Source organism: Nipponia nippon, unplaced genomic scaffold, assembly GCF_047370975.1.
Source record: "Nipponia nippon isolate SJK-2023a ecotype South Korea unplaced genomic scaffold, ASM4737097v1 scaffold_4, whole genome shotgun sequence".
Taxonomy (NCBI): domain Eukaryota; kingdom Metazoa; phylum Chordata; class Aves; order Pelecaniformes; family Threskiornithidae; genus Nipponia; species Nipponia nippon.
This window is the reverse complement of record NW_028262358.1, coordinates 10,203,553-10,222,581: the sequence shown is the minus strand read 5'-3', so window position 1 is coordinate 10,222,581 and position 19,029 is coordinate 10,203,553. Positions and strand designations below refer to the sequence as shown.

The 19,029-nt window shown below is 46.9% G+C and overlaps 1 protein-coding gene across 8 annotated transcripts in view; it reads left to right on the top strand.

Annotated features, from left to right (window-relative positions):
* Nucleotides 1-15,850, top strand: part of MEIS1 (Meis homeobox 1) — a 234,056-nt gene extending 218,206 nt beyond the window's left edge. For 6 of the 8 annotated variants that reach the window (XM_087775860.1, XM_087775864.1, XM_087775859.1 and 3 more), the window contains 3 exons: nucleotides 9,994-10,052; nucleotides 11,312-11,401; nucleotides 14,273-15,850. In XM_087775860.1, the coding sequence (XP_087631986.1) occupies nucleotides 9,994-10,052; nucleotides 11,312-11,401; nucleotides 14,273-14,556 (433 nt within the window). In that variant the 3' untranslated portion in view covers nucleotides 14,557-15,850. Of the gene's footprint in view, nucleotides 1-9,993; nucleotides 10,053-11,311; nucleotides 11,402-11,673; nucleotides 11,770-14,272 lie in introns of all 8 variants that reach the window. The other 2 variants (XM_087775865.1, XM_087775866.1) reach the window with 1 other exon arrangement.
* Nucleotides 15,851-19,029: the final 3,179 nt, after the last annotated feature.

Sequence of the window (19,029 nt, the reverse complement as noted above, 5' to 3'; positions counted from 1 at the left end):
ACGGTGCAAACGGGGTTTACCTGCCAATAGTCTTGATAACAAAAAGCACTCAGCACTTGAGAAATTAATACGCAGTCAAAAAAAATCCTGTTTTCCCTTGGGCCTTCCATCCTCTTCTGGGGTGGTTTTGTACCTGACAAACCTTTTTTTAGTCGGTGCATTAATATTCTGTAACGAATGTGCTGTCAGGTGTCAGGGAAATAAGATGAAATGGTGCCGTGCAAACATTCACCGCTTGCTCTTTTCTCCATTCCTGCCTTAGCCTTGCTCTGCAGGGTCAGGGTAGCGGTCAGAAGGCTTTGGTTGCCACTTTTTATTTAAAAAGGCTGAGATTCAGGTGTGCATTGTCTCAAAACAAGAGTTTGGCTTTAAAAAAAAACGCCTAGGACACTGTTGTACTGTGGAAATGCTGTGTTGCAAGCAAGGATAGGGTTCTGCACCATCTTCTGTAAATACAGTTCTCAGGGCTTGGTTCATCTTTAGTGCAAGAGATGCTTCTGTCAGGAAAAGTACCCTCTACGTATATATAAAAAAAATAAAATAAAAAATACATACCCTCAATATATTAAAAAAAAAAGAGAGAAGGGGAGAGTAATCATTTGTCATTGCTTTGCAAGTCAGGTTTTGGTCTATTCTTGTCATAGCTATCTGAAGTGTGTTTACATATAGTTTGCCGTTCTGGTATTTTGTGCTTGCACAGACCTGATCTCCACCTATTTTGTGTCAACAGTTGCTGAGATTGGTGTAGAGCGATTAACCGCTGTGAACTGAAACACCAACGCCGCGGAGAAAGGTGCTCTCAGAGACCCTCTCTCGCACTTACATCAGGCACTAGCTCTGGGCTGCACCTGCACAAAACAAACTGCGTGGTTAAAAAGTCAGCCTGAAATATTAAAAATGGGGCAAACGTTGCCTCCTTCTTGGCTAAACCAATTTTCTCTTCTCAAAAATGAAACACAGCCAGAGGCGCAGGGCGAGGACGTGCTTTCGAGGGCGTGCGTTTTGCCCTGCCTGCCCTGAAATGATTTTGGTGTAAATGATGTATGGCTGGCTATACCGGCATTAGCGCTAACGAGGCTTCTGCCTTTTATTTTACTTTTAAAAAAGAAAAGAAACGGCAGCAGATGCTGCTGAAAAAAATGTTACTTCCGCAGTTCTTCAACAAAATCTAGGTCACATAACAGTTTCACGGGTTATTATTTTTTTTCCCCTGCCCAGGCGCTGTAGTCCTTGTGGCTTTTTTGGCTAATGATAAAGCGCAATAGCAATAGATCCTGTTTAATTCAGATTTATCCCAGAGATGTCCAGCTTCTCACCTGGTTTATAAAGGTGGTTTATACCATCTGGGGGCATCTGGATCCCTAAGCTTTCTGTGTCCCAGGGTCTCCCAAATTCTTTTTATCTTTGACATTCCTCTGACCTCCCCATGTGTGTTTTGTTTGCATTGTTTTCTGAGGATGTCTTTTCTCCTGCCCTGAATAAAATGCTGTCAGGAGTAGGATTATAAGCAAAATTAATTACTTCACTTAATGGGAAATTATGTTTAGATAAAGTAGATTACAAAGTAGGTTATTAGTAGTGGTTAGAAAACAATGTTTTGAAGTAGGATGTCTTGGGGGGGACTTCGTTCAGAAGTGTGGAGTTGTTTTTCAGGTTGGCTGTGACTCAGAATTGTATCTTTTGCGGTTTCTGGGGAAAAAAAATAAGGAAAAAAAAATTTCAAACTAGTTTTGCAGGTGCCCACATCACACAAAATACACCAACGTGCTCATGTTTGTTGTCTCAGTAGTGGTGGGGAGGACACAATCACAGGAATCACAGCTTCCCTCCTCCACCCTCAGCTGATCTCTTGGGGTATAGACCAGAGCGATGTCAAAGCCTATTTCATGTACAAATCAGTAGTCCCATATAGGGGTTCATTATCTTTTCTCTTTGGGGACTCCGGGGGTGTTTTCCCCCAAAGACACTGGTCAGGGCTTTTGGTTTGGCCACCCTGGGTTCGCTTCTCCTTGTGCCACAGGCTGGAGGAGCTGGTGTGGGGTGACAGGGTATGGAGTTACTCCGTACTCCTAAAGTGGCCTTCTGGAGATGAGGAGGGTGAGGAGATCCGTCCAGGAGGGCAGACAGAGCATTTCTCGCATCCTTCAGTGAGCAGGAACGCACTTAAACCAGCGCCAGATGTGGGAGCAGCCTCTCTGGTTTCGCTTGGGCTGGAGGACTGGGCACGGCTTCCAGCTCCCATGTCATATGCATTATAGGTAGGAGTGACCAGGGAAAAAGCTGTTTGGACAAGGCTCTCAATGGGATGTATGGAAAAATCCTTGGACCTCAAAGGAGGAACCCCTGTGTTTAGACCACTTGTGTGGCAGGAGAAAGCTCAGAGATCATGCAGGCACCTCTCACAAACACTACATTCCCTTAAATAAAAAGTTATGCTGAATCAACAGAGGACAAGGAAATTGCTGGGAGAGAGGGGTGTTTTCAAAGAAGTAGCGAGTAGTTTGCTATCAGTTCTCGCCCATTCCCAGCGTAATCCCTGCCATCGAGCGGGACTCAGGTTGTTGGTTTGAAGTGATCTGCTGAAGACAAGCTGCTGGGTTGCACTGATGGTGTGCACCAGACCAGGGCCTGAGTTACAGAGTCCAGACATGCTTTCCTGAAGGTTCAGATGGAAAGTTGAGGTTCAGACCCCACTCAGATCTGGGAGAAAATGCCGAGCTGGGAGATGTGCATTGCAGTCTGGGCTGCTCTCAAAGCTCGCAGAGAGCCTGCGCGCCCTCTGCCACGAGTGTTTGGGAGATCCTGGGCTTTGTGGCGTGGTCTGCACGTTGAAGCACGTACATCTCTATCCCAGCAAAGACAGCGCACTGTATGGCGCTGAGATAAATCGCCCTCCAAATCTGCAGTGGAAAAGCAGCTACACAGCATCAGTCCTTGGGCAGGAAGAGCATTTCTGTGGGAGGCAAGATTTTGGCTGGTAGCGTGTTGTGTACCCAACTGCAGTGTTGTATGGGGTCTGGTGCTGTCCCGGGCGTGAGTTAGAGCAGCCTTAGTGCTGCTCTACTAGATGAATCCTTGCCATATTCCTTAAAGGCTAATTGTGGCACACGGAGATCAGCAGAGTACAGCTGCGCTGGGATTTGGGAGCAGGGAAGAGACGGGAGGTCAGCTCCGCTGGCGCTTTGCCATGTAAAGATTTCCCCTTACATCATCTGGCTGCCGAGGGCGAGTTTACATCTGCTTTGCACCCCGAGGGAATTGCGGTGTCAGGGAATGAGGTTGCTGCGAGCCCTCCCCAGCGCAGCCGAGACCTGCAGCATGGCCTCTGCTCCGGCTTCCTGGCATCGGCAGGGAGACGCCCGGATGCCAGACCCGGATTTTCACCGGAAACTTTCCATGTCAGCTGAGCTTTTGGAGGACTCAGTAGGATTTGTGGATGGGAGGGGAGGAGGAGAAGGAGGAGAGTGTACCAGAAAGGCCAACAGCAGCTCGCCTGTGATGTGGGAGGGCACTGGAGATGGGCAGAGAAGAGAGGAGCATCTCCAGGGAGCGCTTCCCCAGGCACGTTAGCTCTTCACTCCTCTCCAGTGAGTCCCTCCCTTGTTTTTCATTCAGAACTAGCTAAATAAATACAAATAGCCTTTAGCTCCATCCTGCTGGGGAACAGGGAAAATTTTGCAAGACGGGAAAAGTGTTTCCTGCTCAGCTTCTAGAAAGGCCCATCAAGCAGCCACCAGTCATGAGCCCTGTGCAGAGATGGGGCTAGGGGAGCATTTGGGTCAAGGAGAGAGCAGGGCAAGGAGCTTGTGGGTCCTACCTCAATGGAAAGCCATCAGCCATCCCTTCTGTGCCGAGAGCATGAGCCACCACTGGGCTCACGGCCACCCCGAGGCAGTCACCGCAGCTGTGTGGTGTCCCATGGGCCTGGTGGCAGGGTGCTCCACCAAATCTGATCTGTTTATTTGGAGGCAGGATGCGTCCCGTGGTGACTTGAGAAGAAAGCATGGTATGGAGCAGGAGGGGAAGCAGGGCTTAAGGGCTCGGGAGCACAGGAGGTGGCCAAAGGTAGAGCTGGTGCATGTTGCGTTGGCCGAAATGTAGGGCATTGCCGTCTCTCTTACAAGGAGCATATACCTGATCACATCTCTCTGCTTTCTATTTTTGCACTCGATATGCTCGCTACATTAGCAGGGTTGGCTTGCGAGAGATTCAATAGCACTCTCCTGCTTTAAAGCGACTTTTCTGAATGCACAACATGAATCCATCGGTGGGGTCACATAGTAATGCTTAAAGTCAGAAGCTATTTTTAAAACTAAATTGCAGAACCACACATGGCTTTCATTAGTGCTTTACATCAAATTTGTCAGCTAATTAGTGCTTTTTCATCACTAGTTTTTGCATAGTATTTTATTTGTTCGCTCTTCAATATTGTCTTGCGACACCCCCAGCCCTCTATACAGTCCCTGGTGCTGGTGCTGCCAGCGGAGGTGGGAGGGAGAGGAGAGCTTTCCGGAGACCTTCCTGATCCTCCTGATGGATGGACTTGCTGCGTTTGGAGTATATTCCAATATTACGTGTCTGGAGTGGGCGGTTAGCAGCCCGTGTGCTCTCTTCCCTCCCTACCTCCATTTAGTGTTGTAAATGATGTATTGCAGTCCTGAACTGTCTTCAGTTCGGAGGAGGAGGAGGAGGAGGAGGAGAAAGCAAGAAAAGTTGCCAAACATGACTTCATAAGGTTTGACTTTAAATTGAACAAAGTTTCTTGAGTGTCTTGGATTTTTTTTTTCTTTACAAATAAAGGGAGTACAGAGAGCATGGATTGCTAATGACTGGTAGTTACGGGTCATTAAGCTCACTAACTGACTTCAGGATCAGAACTTTCTAATAACGGCAGTAAGCACTCTTTTAACATTTATTTCTCATTTTAGGGATGGGGAGATGTGATTACCATTCGAAAGTCTGCAGTTATTTTTTCTGTTCATAATTACAGAGTGAGCTTGCTATTTTTAAGGCTGTTTTTAAAACATTTGAAAGTGTTTGGTGAAATAATTTCTAGGGGTCCTTTTTCTTTTCTTTAACTGACTCCCTTAAAAAGCTCTGGAAAACAAATACACAGGAAAAAATGAAAATATGTTAAAATAAGGAATGAAGCAGTTACTGAAGTGTAATAATCCCGGTTTATAGCACACTTTCCATTTAAATTGTTTTTATTAGAGATAAACCTGTTAAGCGTTGAGGAATTAAGTGCTGAATAGAGAAGGTTGTTTCACTGCTCTATAAATGAAGAATCCCAGTATGTAGAAAAGAGTACGGCTGGTTTTACAAGTGAATTATTTGCCGGTTTGAAGGGCTCTGGTTACTTTGGCATGTTATAAAAAAATGATGATTTGTTTGTTGTCAAGAGGGATACTATTTTTTTCGGAGGGGCAAGAGAGATGTTAGCACTGGGGTTTGTAGGTACTGTGGGCTTTCTCATCGTCCTTATGCCTGGTTTGCTAGAAGGAGCTCAAGGAGAAAATGAGGCAGAGGGATTTTTGGGAATTTCTTGGCACCGCTGTTGATACACAGACTTCTGGCTTGCCGTCATGTGTGGCACTTTGGGACAATATTGAGAGGGAGCAGCCTGCAATTCTGAGTATCAAAAGTCAGTAATGGTGTGAAACCCTCCTAATTTGGGAGGGCTGAGGGGGAGAGAAAAATTCAATATATCACTAAGTCTCAGCATCTCCTTTCAGACAGCTGGTCCTGGAAAATTTCATTCAAAGACTGCAAATTGGAAGTCCCCACAATCGCTCTGTCGATTCTTGAGCAAAGGTGACTTTGGAAATTCGTGACAGCGGAGGAAGGTCTTGTTTTATTCACTCAACAGAAGTAAAATACAAGAGGAAGGGAGAAAGAACAGATCTGTGCAGAAAATGTCACTCGGGCTGTAACCTGAGCCTTAGCGAACTGTGCCTTTTGGAGGGTTTGGTGACCCTCTGAAAATCCTTGCTCTCTGGCTGCTATTATTGTAGCCAATTTCCAACTAAAATAAGTCTTTTGTCATCACCAGCCATGCCGCCTCTCGCTGAGAAGAAACAAAACTTGTGCGTGGCAGCGAGGGCGGCCAAGCTGAAGGTCAGAGTGCAGAGGCGGATTGCTGCATCCCCAGGGCCAGGGCTGGATCTCACCCGTGGGACCAGCGATGCACCAACCGGGGAGACTGCCAGTGACCTCTGGAGACAGACCCCGGGCGAGAAGCCTAAGAGAAAACATCCTAGTAAAATGCAAATTGGAGAAAAGAGGGTTTCCTCCTCCTCTTTAGGGTTATGCAGGTGGAATAGCTGGGTTTTTCTTGCTTTTTGGGACACGGCGGAAAGCGCAATCTCATGTATCCAAAAGGGCAAGGAAAAGTTAACTCGAAAAAAATAATAAATACTTTAAACTTCTGTGTTTGCCCAACTGTTCAAACGTTTCCTCCATGCCAGATCCTTCCCCTTAAAAAAAAAAAAAAGGAAAAAAAAGAAAAAAAGCAACCCAAAGCATTGTTTTGCAGAGTTCTCGGCTCTCCTTGGGCAGGGAGATGGGTACAACTTGTACACTGAGGGATCTCGTGTTGTTTGTGCCGCTATTGATTCTGTTCTTCGGGGAAAAAAAAACAAACCAAAAAACCCCTTCCACATCGGAGCAAAGGTGCTGATGCATAGAGCACTGGTATGGGGAAAAATACTTTATGCAAGCCTTTGAGCCTGTGCAGGTCTTTACTCACACGAGTAAGGTTATGCGGCTGTCTTAATCATTAAGTTTTATGCTGAGTCGTATTTTGACAATACTCCATTTGACTAGCACTTAATACGCAAATATCTTTTTTAGGTCCTGATTCCTCTGAACTTTTAAAAATTAGAGTGATTTAGGGTTTCTTTCTCTTAAGATAGGTGAATGTGAACATAGGGGAAAAGCGGCAGTGGGATTTTTCCTGTTAGCTTTTCTGTTCCACCATTTTTGCTGGTGTTGCATCAGCCTGGCACTTTGGAAATTCAAAGAGTGATCAAAAGATCTTGGCCCTTCTATCAAAGGAAAAAACAGAGAGTATGAAGAAATTATCCCCATGCCTGTATATTTCTGCAGCTACAGCTAATTTGCAATTTTGCTTGCAAAGAGTTCTCAAATGTGAGTTATAAACGTAACAGCGCTGCATTGTGCTCTCTCAAGGCAAGCCACATTAATAGTTTTAATCTGATGGGTTCTTACTAATTCCAGGTTTGGGATGCAGGAAGAAACTTGAAAGTGAATACTTTCTTTTTTTTTTTTTAATGCATAGTGGTTTGGAGTCTACTATAATGCAAAGTAAAGCGTTCTGTTACAAAGGCAGGGAGGATGGGACAGAAGGTTAAAGGGCATCCTGGAAACAAACAGCTGGACCAGTTTATTTAAACAGATACAAGGATGGGGAGCTGACCTCTGTTTGACTTCTAGTGGGAGGAGCGAGAATGTCATTTTATTACTTTGCCCAGAAGGAAAATGTTCTTGCGTCTGAATTCCCCCCGAAGACATCCAAACACTGGGCTGTTTGGCAGAATTGCTACTTATAGAAAATACTTACACGAATGCGTAGGAAGAAGATAACTGTTAAGTACCTGTGTGTAAAATGTTCTTAAAGCAGATATCCCGAGCGATAGCGTGGGGCAAACAGGTGAGAATATGTTTTACTGCAGGCACGTTTTGTGGATAATTATTGGTATACTCTAGCTATATAGTTTATTATTCTAGCTATATAGTTTATTATTGAGCCCCCCTTCTTATTAAAAGCGCTTGTAGTTTGAAGGAGAAGGAAGATAAGGCTGTGAAGTCGGGGTGTGCGTGCTTAATGTTGCTCAGGGTTTCTTTGGGGTAAAAGCTTTTGGCAAGTGAAGGTTTCGGTGACCAGCCAATCTCACGGCTACCAAAAATCCTCCCCTGCTGCCGCAGGAACAGGTCCTGGCAGTCAGGCAGGAGAAGCATGGAGTAAACACAGCAAGAGCCTGCCAGGCTTGCAGAAAGAAATGGCTGGGGCACTGGGGGGTTGTGTTGTTGTTTTACTTAGGAGAGTTACTATGAAAATTGCTTTCTGCAAATGCAGATTACAGATATTAAACAATTTTCTAATTGGTCATGGAGCTAAGGCAGCTAATGGGGGAAAAAAAGCAGATTTTTTTAATTGCTTATTTCACATGGTGTTTGTGCTACACCTGTGCTTATAATGAGAAAGGAGAATTAGTCTAACCTTCTGCTCACATGATTCTAATTTTCATGGTTTGTACCAGATAATGATAAACTGATTTGCAACACCATTTGCTGGAGTTGAGAGGTTTTTTTTATTGGAAATGTGTAGAAAAATTGATCCAATACTGTTGCTGACAAAACATGATCTAGTTCAGGTGTAAGGTTTCCAGATCTGCACCCAGAATTGGTGCCTTTGAGCCCATTTTGTTGAGACAGGTCTGATGAAGACTCAACATCTTGATTAGTTTTTGCAGGAGTTTGGGTGATGGGAGTCAGTCGGGAACGGGAGATAGGAGGAGACTGAAACCGCTGTGCTGGTCTTTGATGAGGGCAAAACAAACAGCACAGGACAGTCAGTTGTAATTCTTCTTCCCGCCGGTGTAGGGGAATGGGTGGGCAGAGCGGCTTCCCGCGGGAAGGTCCTAGTGGCTTTATCTCTGAGGTAGGAGAGCTCCTGCTAAGCCACCCCAAGCAAAGGCAACAAAAACAAGCACCAAGTAGCCCTTCGTGGACTTTCCCATTGTGTTTTGCGAGTGTAGTGTGGTTTTACCCACGCTCACGCTTCTTCCTTTAGTAGTAAATATTGTGGCATAAACGTTTTTATTATTCTTTTTCTCCCTTGTAAAGAATGTAAAGTCTGGTTATGAGGCTTTGCCACGATTAAATCTCGATGGAGATGTTTTTCAAATGGTTTTTAACTAAGTTTTCTGATGTGCGAAACCACAAGAGAAGTCCTTCTGACGCTCTTCAGACAGGTTCCCAGCCATGGTTTCGAGCCTCCTAATTTCAGCGCCATGAGGACTGCCCGCAGAGGAGACCGGGGCGCTGGTGATCCCTCTCCTCCTTCTGTTTTGCTCCAAATTGTTTTGAATATCCCTTTCCCAAATAAGCATTGCAAGACTAACTGAGGCGAAGAGCTACAAAAACACAAGGAGTACAGTTGCAGAGGGCTATTTTTAAAAATGACTGTACCTTTTTTTTTTATTTCCAAAGATCTGCTTTTCATTGTTCAGGGGGAATTTTCAGTAGTCCAGTAATTACAGTTTAACAAGATGTTTGCTGTAAATGGTCAGGCCTAGCTGGAGAAAACAGGATTATAAATTCAATTACTGTAAAGCTATGACCTCGCCTTGACCCCTCAGACTTTGCATAAAGAGAGAGGGGGGGAAAAAACCCACCAAGAAATGGCTAGGAGGAATGCATGGCTCTGAAGTCCCCAGCAGTGTGACTTAGCGGTGATAAAACTCCAGACGTTCCCTCATTTGATGGGGTTCTGCCATCACAGTTCATTATCTTAATAGTGGGCATTAAAAGGGAATTAGGTTTGCAAGAGGTAGGGGCAGGTTTTGATAAAAAAAATTGAAAAAAGAAGTCAGAGGACATAAGGCAGAAATGGCACTAATGAGGGGGAGGTAGCAGATGCCCTCACGAGCATCTCGCTGGCTTCACCCGCTTTTTTTGTGCCCCGTTCTGAATTGAGAAGAGCGTTGCTGGTATTGTTTCCTGAAAACTCCGCTAATTCCCCCATGAAAAGATGAAATGGAAGTGTCCGACTGTGGTAAAAAGCAGGCAAACATAAATCAGCTCGGAAACCCCAAGCTCGTACTCTCAAAGGTCATCGGGGTTAGAGCTTTTGCAGTATTTGCATCCGCACGCAGCCCGGCGGAGAGGACCGCAGCAGGGCGAGGGGGCTTGGGGATGGGTGGAAGTCGTCCCTTCCATAACCATTTGCTTTCCTCTTTTTTCTTGCAGGTTTATTAATGCTAGAAGAAGAATAGTTCAGCCCATGATAGACCAGTCCAATCGAGCAGGCAAGTCCCCAATAGTAACTGTATTCAAGTCACGCAGGCGAAAACCATCCTCAAGCCATTCACCGGGAGGTCCATTACCTGGTAAATAAATGAGAAATGAATGCTGGGAGTGATGGACAATTAAAATACAACCAGCTTTGTTTCATTACAACCGTAATCATTTTAACATGATTAAAATATTTAGGGGGAAAAAAGACATTGAAAATTCAAAAAAAGAAACTAAAATGATCCGTTCCGTGACCGGACTTTCCGTACATGTTCGGAATTAAAGTTATTTTTATTTTTTTAGTCATTGTTTTGAGTTTTCCTTCCCAGCTCCTTCTGCTCCTGTGACCACTCCCTGGTGCATGGCTTGGTGTGGAATTGCTGTAAACTTTATTACCTGTCAAAAGGGCAAAGGGGTCAGAATCGCTTGTGGGACTCAGTAAAGTTCAAAGACATTCAATGAGGTAGAGCTTTATGTGCTTTAATAACCCAAGGCAGCTTACTTCTGAAGCCAGCGTTTAATGTACAGTTAAAACCTTGAGTTCAGGTAGCGGTACTTGTATAGGGTCCTTTTGTCCCTTGTCTCGTCTTTTTAGTAGCTGTCTTTTGGGATCACTGTGTGTTTGGGGTTTATGGGGGGGGATTTTTTTTTTTTCTTTTAAAATCTTAAGTTTTCTCGTGACGGTTGTGTCTGGGGTCTTGGCTCACAGCTTTGTGTGGGTATTTACCATCGAGGAACAGCCTGTTACTCCCAGTTGGGTTTGTTTTCCGAGTCTCGCTGCCAAACTATCCAAATCCGTCGTTGTCCAAGATGCCTTTGGGCTACGCTTCCTCTTTGAGTACATTCGATTATTTTGTTATTAGAGGTAAATATCTGGCACAGATGTGTTCAGGTCTTGCTCTTAGAAAGGCACAGAGGCGTAATTTAACACACTGCGATTTCAGTGTGACTATTCCAGCCATAAAATCCGGCTCCTATACAGGTCTTTGCATTGACGTCAGCAGCGGCAGCAGCTGGAGCCGGGGCTCCTCGTGTCTCGAGATTTCGGATCGCTGACTTCATTTCCAAACTTGCAGTGGGAAATTAAGCCAAAACTAAGCAAGCTTGTTAGCCTGGCCGCTAAATTCGAACAGTAGATGTTTTTCCCTCTTTTTAGAGCCGGCATTGATAGCCGTCTCACGTAGCCTGTGGGTGGGGGGGTTGTGTCTTGACGCCATGAGACTAGGTGACCCTTTTGGCTGTTGCTAAAAAGCAATGTTCTGCGCTTTTCCAGTAAGTCAAGGAACACCCTATAACCCCGACGGGCAGCCGATGGGAGGTTTCGTGATGGACGGCCAGCAGCACATGGGCATCCGAGCGCCAGGTAAGCCCCCAGGAGAGCATCGCCCACCGATGGGTGATCTCGGTCGTGCCACTGCAGGTAACCGCACCTCCGCCCTCCGCCGTCGTCCCAGCTGCCTGCCTTGCCTCGCCTGTCTTCTGCCTGCCTTCACCACCGCCGAGGGAAACCAGGCATCTTCTCACTCGAGTGGTCCTGAACCCTCTGCCGTGCTGTGTTTTGGAAAGGGGCTTTTGGCACTATCCGTTGACTTTGCTCATTCTCTGGCATCTTCTTGGATTTTTATCTCCCTCTAGGACCTATGAGTGGAATGGGCATGAATATGGGCATGGAGGGGCAGTGGCACTACATGTAACCTTCACCTAGGTAACCAATGGCAAAGCCAGGGGGAAGTAAGTACAAACGGGGTCTTTGTTCTCACTTTGTCCGAGGGATATTTGTCTCCTTGCATTTCCCTATGTTCTCCCTGCCCATAGCCTCATGCTTGTTTCTTCCTTTCCATCCATCCATCCTACGCCTGGGCTCCTTCGGGTTTCTTTCCCTCCGGTTCAGCTCAAGCTTTCCAAGCTCCCAAACCCCCCGTGTGCGCGCGCGCCGTACATTGACGCCGCCGTACATTGACGCCGCCATACATTGATGCTATTATCCATCCCCGAGCACATGACAAAACAAGAAGCAGCCGGGGAGGTGGGGGAGCCCGTCGTCTTGGCAACAGACTGATTTGCAAAATGTAAGCGGTCTGCAGCAGCGCAGGGAGAGGAAAGAGCATGTCCCCAAAGTGTCATAAATCTGTCTAACCGCAGTTGATGCATGAGTTACATTTCTCCCGCTAACCTGCAAGACACCAAAAAAGCCAAACAGAGACTTCTCGTAGGTAAAAAAAAAAAAAAAAAAAACCAACGGCAGCTTCACTTAGTTGTGTTTTGGAAGGCGATGGACGAAACTTTGATTTATTTTTTTTTCCCCCAAGTTTATTTCTTTGTCTGTCCGTCATAATGGGATTACGTGTGGCAAAGGAAAAAGAGAGAATACAAAATAGAGGTGTGCGCAGCAGGCTATGGAGCTTAGCCCAGGCTAATTGACTATATCCAAATTAAGTATGCCATCACTTGCAGTGTGACAAATGGATTTGACTTATTCAGTATACAAAAATAGAGATCATTAATGCAATCTTCAGTGGCAGGCCTTGCGAAGAAAGCCTAGAAAAACTGTCCCAGTTTTTTTTTTTTTTCCTCTCTTGTCTTTTTATAGGGGAAAATACGTTATACAAACTTTAGGTTTGGTTTTGTTTTTTTTTTTTTAAAAAAAGTGTAAAGCAGTTTTGAACACCGAGGCACCGGTACCATGTTTAAATGGTGCCCGATTCTGTTCCTTTCGCTTTCTTTCTGGAGTTAAACGCAGCTTTTTCAGCATCTTTGTTGTGCCCCCAGCCTATATTAACATAGGGCTTGAAGTTACCGAGGCCAAGTGTATTTCGTAGTGGTCTTCTCTGGGCGCGAGTCAAAACTGAGTTTTAACAATTAGCTGTGAAAACATTCCTCTCAGCTTGGGAATGCAACAGCCTTATTACCTCATCATGGAAATTTCTAGCTTAGTTAATTTAAATATTGTTTCTTAGTTTCTGGGTCAATTAAATTTAAATGATGTATTTTATGCTTCGTGACCAATTAAATTAATAGGTTATTACAAAAAATATTATCATCTTTTTTGATTAAAGAGCTGTGAGTACAGTATATTTTATAAGCAATTTTCATTAGTTCAAAACTGTTCCTTTAGGCTAGATTAAGCAGCTATTCATTGCTAGAGCCTTGAGACCTGATTCCAAGGTGTTCGGCGCATTCACAGCGCGCTCTTACTTAGAACTAAAGCCAATTGAACCTACTTAGCAATAGCGTATGCCTTTCACCCTTGATGATTATGGAGCTTATAGCTCTCCGAAACAATACACCTGTCAGTTCCCATCAGCTACAGCAATCCAAGCAGAAGGCAGAGGCCCACGGAAAGCAGGAGGTTTTATTGTGTTAGGTCCAATTTTTTTCTTATTGTTCTCCCAAACCCACTGAAAGGTTGACTGAGTTGCGCGTCTGATTTTTTCGGACAGAAGTGAGCAGGGGGAAAGAATTAATTGATAATTGTTATTGATTATATATATTTTTCTTATGTGTTTAAAAATACAGGTTTCATTTAACAATCGTCCTTAGTAATCCTATCAATTTCGGCTTCATATGAGGCCTTTGTTCAGCGATGTATGTGCTTGCTCTGTAGGGTCTGTTTGAATGGCACAGATACTTGGGACAGATTCCAAGTGATCGGGCTTGAGAGCTAGATAAATAACTGTTGATAAACCTCGACACCGATTTAACCCATCTCTCCTCCCGAGCCCCTCATTAACTACTACACATTCCCCGCCTTGTATTCCCAGCACGCTTTTACAAGCAGGGAAACGAAGGCGGGTAGCTGGAGCAAGGCCACGGGGGATGGATCCCACCTGAGAGCCCTCGCAGGGCTTCCCCGGCTTGGTGCCATCACCCCGTGTGACGTTAGTTGGCATTGGGCTGGCTCTGCCTCCGGCACGCTTCCAGACTGGAAGCATCTCCACCGCATGCGTTCCTAACCGTAAAAGCAGAAAGCGGTTTTATCTCCCAAAACTTTACATTTGGAGGGGGGAGGATGTTCCTGGAGGTTTTTTTGACCTCTGGGAATCATTCCCGTTGCCGTCATTGTGGGTCCATACGTAGGCTCCGATCGCACAAAGGCAACTGCACTTACGTGCCCGTGACTCCATGTCCCACCTTTGGCTCGAGCCCAGCCTTCCCGGGCCCGAGCGGAGGAGCTTGACGGCCCGCTGTCGGTAGCCGGTCCCCACCACTCACTGCCGCCTCTTTCTCTCCGCAGGGCTGCAAAGTATGCCAGGGGATTATGTGTCTCGGGGTAGTCCAATGGGTATGAATATGGGACAGCCAAGCTATACCCCACCCCAGATGCCCCCCCATCCCGCTCAGCTGCGTCATGGCCCCCCCATGCATACCTACATTCCTGGACACCCTCACCACCCAGCGATGATGATGCATGGAGGACCACCCCACCCTGGAATGCCCATGTCAGCATCAAGCCCCACAATGCTTCATACCGGCGAGCCGGCAGTGAGCGGACAAGTGATGGACATTCATGCTCAGTAGCTTAAGGGAAATACGCGTTGTCTGCAGCGACGGTAGATTTCAAACATTGTCTTTCTGCAATGACTATGGAGTTCTTGGCGTCAACTTTGGACCAAGGGACGTTCCGATTCTTCACAGGGACCCTGAAAAGCAGGAAAACACCAACCGAAATTAACTTCTGGGGACATGCTAAATACCTATATAAGACATTAAGAGAACAAAGAGTGAAATATTGTAAAATGCTATTATACTGTTATCCATATTACGTTGTTTCTTATAGATTTTTTAAAAAAAATGTGAAATTTTTCCACACTATGTGTGTTGTTTCCATAGCTCTTCACTTCCTCCAGAAGCCTCCTTACATTAAAAAAAAGAAGCCTTACACTTTTCCTGCAAATGACAGAAAGGGCTTATTTGCAGGATTTTTAGAGCATTAAAATAACTATGTCAGGCAGAAGAATCTTTCTTCTATCCTAGGATTTCAGCCATGCACACTCTCTCTCTCTCCTCTCTCCTCCTCTCTCTCTGTCTGTCTTTCTTCCCTTTCTCTCCCTTTCTCCCCCTCTCTCCCTCTCCCTCTCTTTCTAGCCTGGGGCGTGAATTTGCATGTCTAATTCATTTACTCACCATATTTGAATTGGCCTGAACAGATGTAAATCGGGAAGGATGGGAAAAACTGCAGTCATCAACAATGATTAATCAGCTGTTGCAGGCAGTGTCTTAAGGAGACTGGTAGGAGGAAGCATGGAAACGGAAAGGCAGTGTATTTGAAGCCTAATTGTCACATCAGAGCATCCTTGTCCCCATGCAGCAACCACCACCTTGTACATCACTTCCTGTTTTATGCAGCTCGAAACATGGACTGAAGATTTATTTTTAATATGTTGACTTTCTTTCTGGGCAAGACATCGGTCATGTGTGCATTTTTTTTTTTTTTCCATAGTCCCATCATGGAGCATTTATGTATACATTGTAAATAAATTTTGTGCAAAAAGGACTGGAAAAATGATCTGTATTATTGCAATTTTTTGTAAAAGTAGCAGTTTGGTATGAGTTGGCATGCATACAGATTTACTAAGTGGGATAAGCTAATTATACTTTTGTTGTGGTTAAACAAATGCTTGTTGATAGCCTTTTTCTATCAAGAAACCAAGGAGCTAATTATTATTAATAATAATCATTGCACACTGAGTCTTAGAGTTTCTGATTGAAACAGTTTGGATTGTATAATAACTCAAAGCCCAGTTGTAGTAGTTTGAGTGCAGTAATGAAATCTGAATCTAAAATAAAAACAAATTATTTTTTGTCATGGTGACTCCACTGCTTGCAAAATTTGTTTCCTGCCCCCCTTCAGTATTTGTAGCCATTCTATCTCAAACTGGGAGCCGAGCAGCTACAAAATTCAGCTAGCTCCAGAGATGTACCGATCATTTGCTATTTAAATATCGGCTTCGTATTTAAAGAATGTAAAAGTAATGCTATGCTGCATAAAGAAACTTTCTCGGCACTTGCACTGTAAATTGTCAGGACGGGAACCGTTGCCTGCTAATAAATGTAATATCGTAGGGCATTATCGGGACAGAAATTTGTAAATAGTGTTACCCCCCTCCCCCCGCCAAATTACAGTTCTAATACGCAGTTCAAATTATTTGAGCCACTGACACATTACATTTCTTTCTGGAATTGAACATATTAAGGAAGGAGGAAAATAAAACTTGGAAAGCATTGCGTATTTGCAATGGATGTTTGTAAGTAAATGACGTGCTGGTGCGAGGGGCTGCTGGACCTCTGCGAGCGGAGGCTGGTGCAGGCCGTCCTCTCCTCATTAACCAATTTCCTCGCACAGCTGTACTTTCTGCACCGCAGCCAGTGAGTTAAACAGCACCAAATCGCCCGCGTAGGCTGCCGTACCTTCTCATTTTCTTTAAATAAAGTCGCAGCTAGATTAAAAAATCGTTTCCCGGGGGTAGGAAAAATACACAAATATTTTAATTAAGGCAAAAGCATGCAATGCCCCCCCACCCCACCCGCTCCCCAGCCGGCCGGCACCCCCCGGCGGGCCCGTCTCCGGGGATGCTGGGGGGGAGCTGCCCAGCGGCGCCCACCGGCCGCCGCTGCCCGCGCCCCGGCCCGGGCTCCGCGTCCCCCCGCGGGTCCCCCGTGGGTCCCCCCGGCTGCGGCCGGGGCTGGGCGGGAGTGCAGGCAGGGCTAAGGCAGGGGGCAGGCAGGGCTGGGGGCAGGCAGCGTAGACCTTTCTGAATTAAGCAAGCCACCAAAGTGGGGTCCTCTCCCCCCGCAGCCTGGATCTCCTCCCCCTCCTCTTTTTTTTTTTTTTTCTGTAACTCTGAGTTTTCTTTTTTTTCCCTTTCCCCCCTTGTTTTTTAAAGGGCCGCCGTACCGCCAAAGCGGCTGCACATCCCGGCTCCCGCTTTGTGAGCCCGGAATAATGACACTTTTCTGCCAAAACGTGAATGGACGGGGCTCGCTTTTTGCCTTTTTTTTTTTTTTTGGTGTGTTTTGTTTTGTTTTGTTTTGTTTTGTTGTGGGTTTTTTTTATGTTTCTTGAAAGACAAAAACAAACCGCCCTCTTGCATGCGAGGGCACACGCGTCCCTTCCTCCTCGCAGCCGCAGAGAAGCGGGGCACAGACCTTCCTCCATCGGACCTTTTTTTTTTTTTTTGGGGGGGGGGCAAATTTCAAATCAAACCCACTATTATATCCCAAGACATTTAATCAGCTGTAATTATAACACATTCAAAATGAAGAATATGCCTTGACAGTATTTTTATTGTTATTGTTCATCGCATGATGTTAGACAGCTTCAGAGGCACAGGAAAGAGAAGTAAACGGGTTACAAATAGGGAATTATCCCTCGTTTAGCATTAAAATTCATTTAGATAAAATTGCCACAAACATTTAAATGGGGAGATTAGTTCCCCCTCACGCCTTATTGCACTCTCTCAATGGCTCCGTTAAGAACATTTTACACGTTGGAAATTCCGCCTTTTCGGGCCGCTCGCTGTTTCCTAGCTACCCTCCTTTCACCGCACCGGGGGAGGCCGCCGGGGGGGTCGGGGGGGGCCGCCCGGCTGCGCCCCAGCGCCTCGCCCCGGCCCCGGGGGCTGCGCGCTGGGCTGCGCGGCGCTGCGCGGGCGGCGGAGCTGGGGAGCGGGCGGGGGGGTCGGCTCGCCGCCCCGCTGTCCTGCCGCTGCCCGCCGCGGAGGAGCAGGAGCAGGAGGAGGAGGAAGAGGAGGAGGAGGAGGAAAGCCGGCTTCGACTGCCATCTCTTGGGGGCTCGGGAGAGTGCCGCGGGGGGGGCTCCGCGGTCGCCCGCGCAGCGCCGCGGGCCTTGCGCGCCGCCGGCCCAAAGTTTGTGCAACCCCCGGCGAGGCTTTATTCTCCCCCCTCCCGCTTTTTTTTTGAGGACCCCCAATTTTCCGCTTCCCCCTGTTCTTTTTGTGCGCCCCGCCCTGGGCGCAGCGTCCCGCGGATCCGGATGCGCGCAGTGCCGCGCAAGGCAGGCACAACGCTTTACTCCCCGCGTTGCTCCCCAACGCTTTACAGACCCGTCAGCGCGCTATTTGCGCGCATCGCTGCGCGGGGCCTGACCCGCGCCTGGGGTGGACACCCGCACCCCACGCGGGTTTTTTTTGGGGGGGGGCAGCAAATCCCAGCCAAGCCCAGCGAGGAGGACTGAGCCCCACGCCGGGCAGAGGGGCTCGCGTGGGGGGGTGCCAGCCCCACCGGCCCGGCCGTGCCTCCCGCAGCCACAGGTACTTTTGGGCTGAGAAAGGGCACTTTTCGGCCAGGCGGTGAATATTGCCACCCCCGGCGCTGTTGCGCGGAAACTCCCCGCTGCCGGGGCCTCGCTCCGCGCGTCCCGAACCCGCGTGGAAGACTGTTTATCCCCTCCCCTGACCTTGCTATGCGTCCCGGGTGGTTAATAAAATATATATCTATATCTATAGAAGCAAAGCAACGTTTTCGGAGCGCCGGGAGGAGGCGGCCGCCCGCGGCCGCGGGCAGGGGCGGGCGGTGCGCGGCGCGGCGCGGAGGCGGTCACGCGTGGGGCGGGGCGCTGCCGCCGAGGTGCCGCCTGGAGGTGGCTGCTCAACTCCGGGCCGGGCTGCTGCTTTGTGTGTGACAGCCAGCAAACCTTCCCCGTCCCTTTAATGCGTGTGGAAATAACTGCATGCCTGTGTGGCAGCTGCTTCTAAAGCCCCAACTAACTCTTTTGGAAGAGCAGGGGGAAAAGAGTGAAAGGCGAAAGAAAGACTGTTCATTTTTTTTCCTTTGGTGCCATTTTGGATGTCATCTGTTACCTTGGTGACTGTGCTCAGCCCCCAAAGCCCCTGGATTGTTAGGAAAAAAAAAAAAAAGCATGCTATTTCTGCACCGTCATTTATCACTGTCACCGCATAATGATTCCCCTCGCAGCTCCTTATTGATGTTTGTAATTGCATTATCTCATAAAGGGAGGGGGTGGCGGGCCGG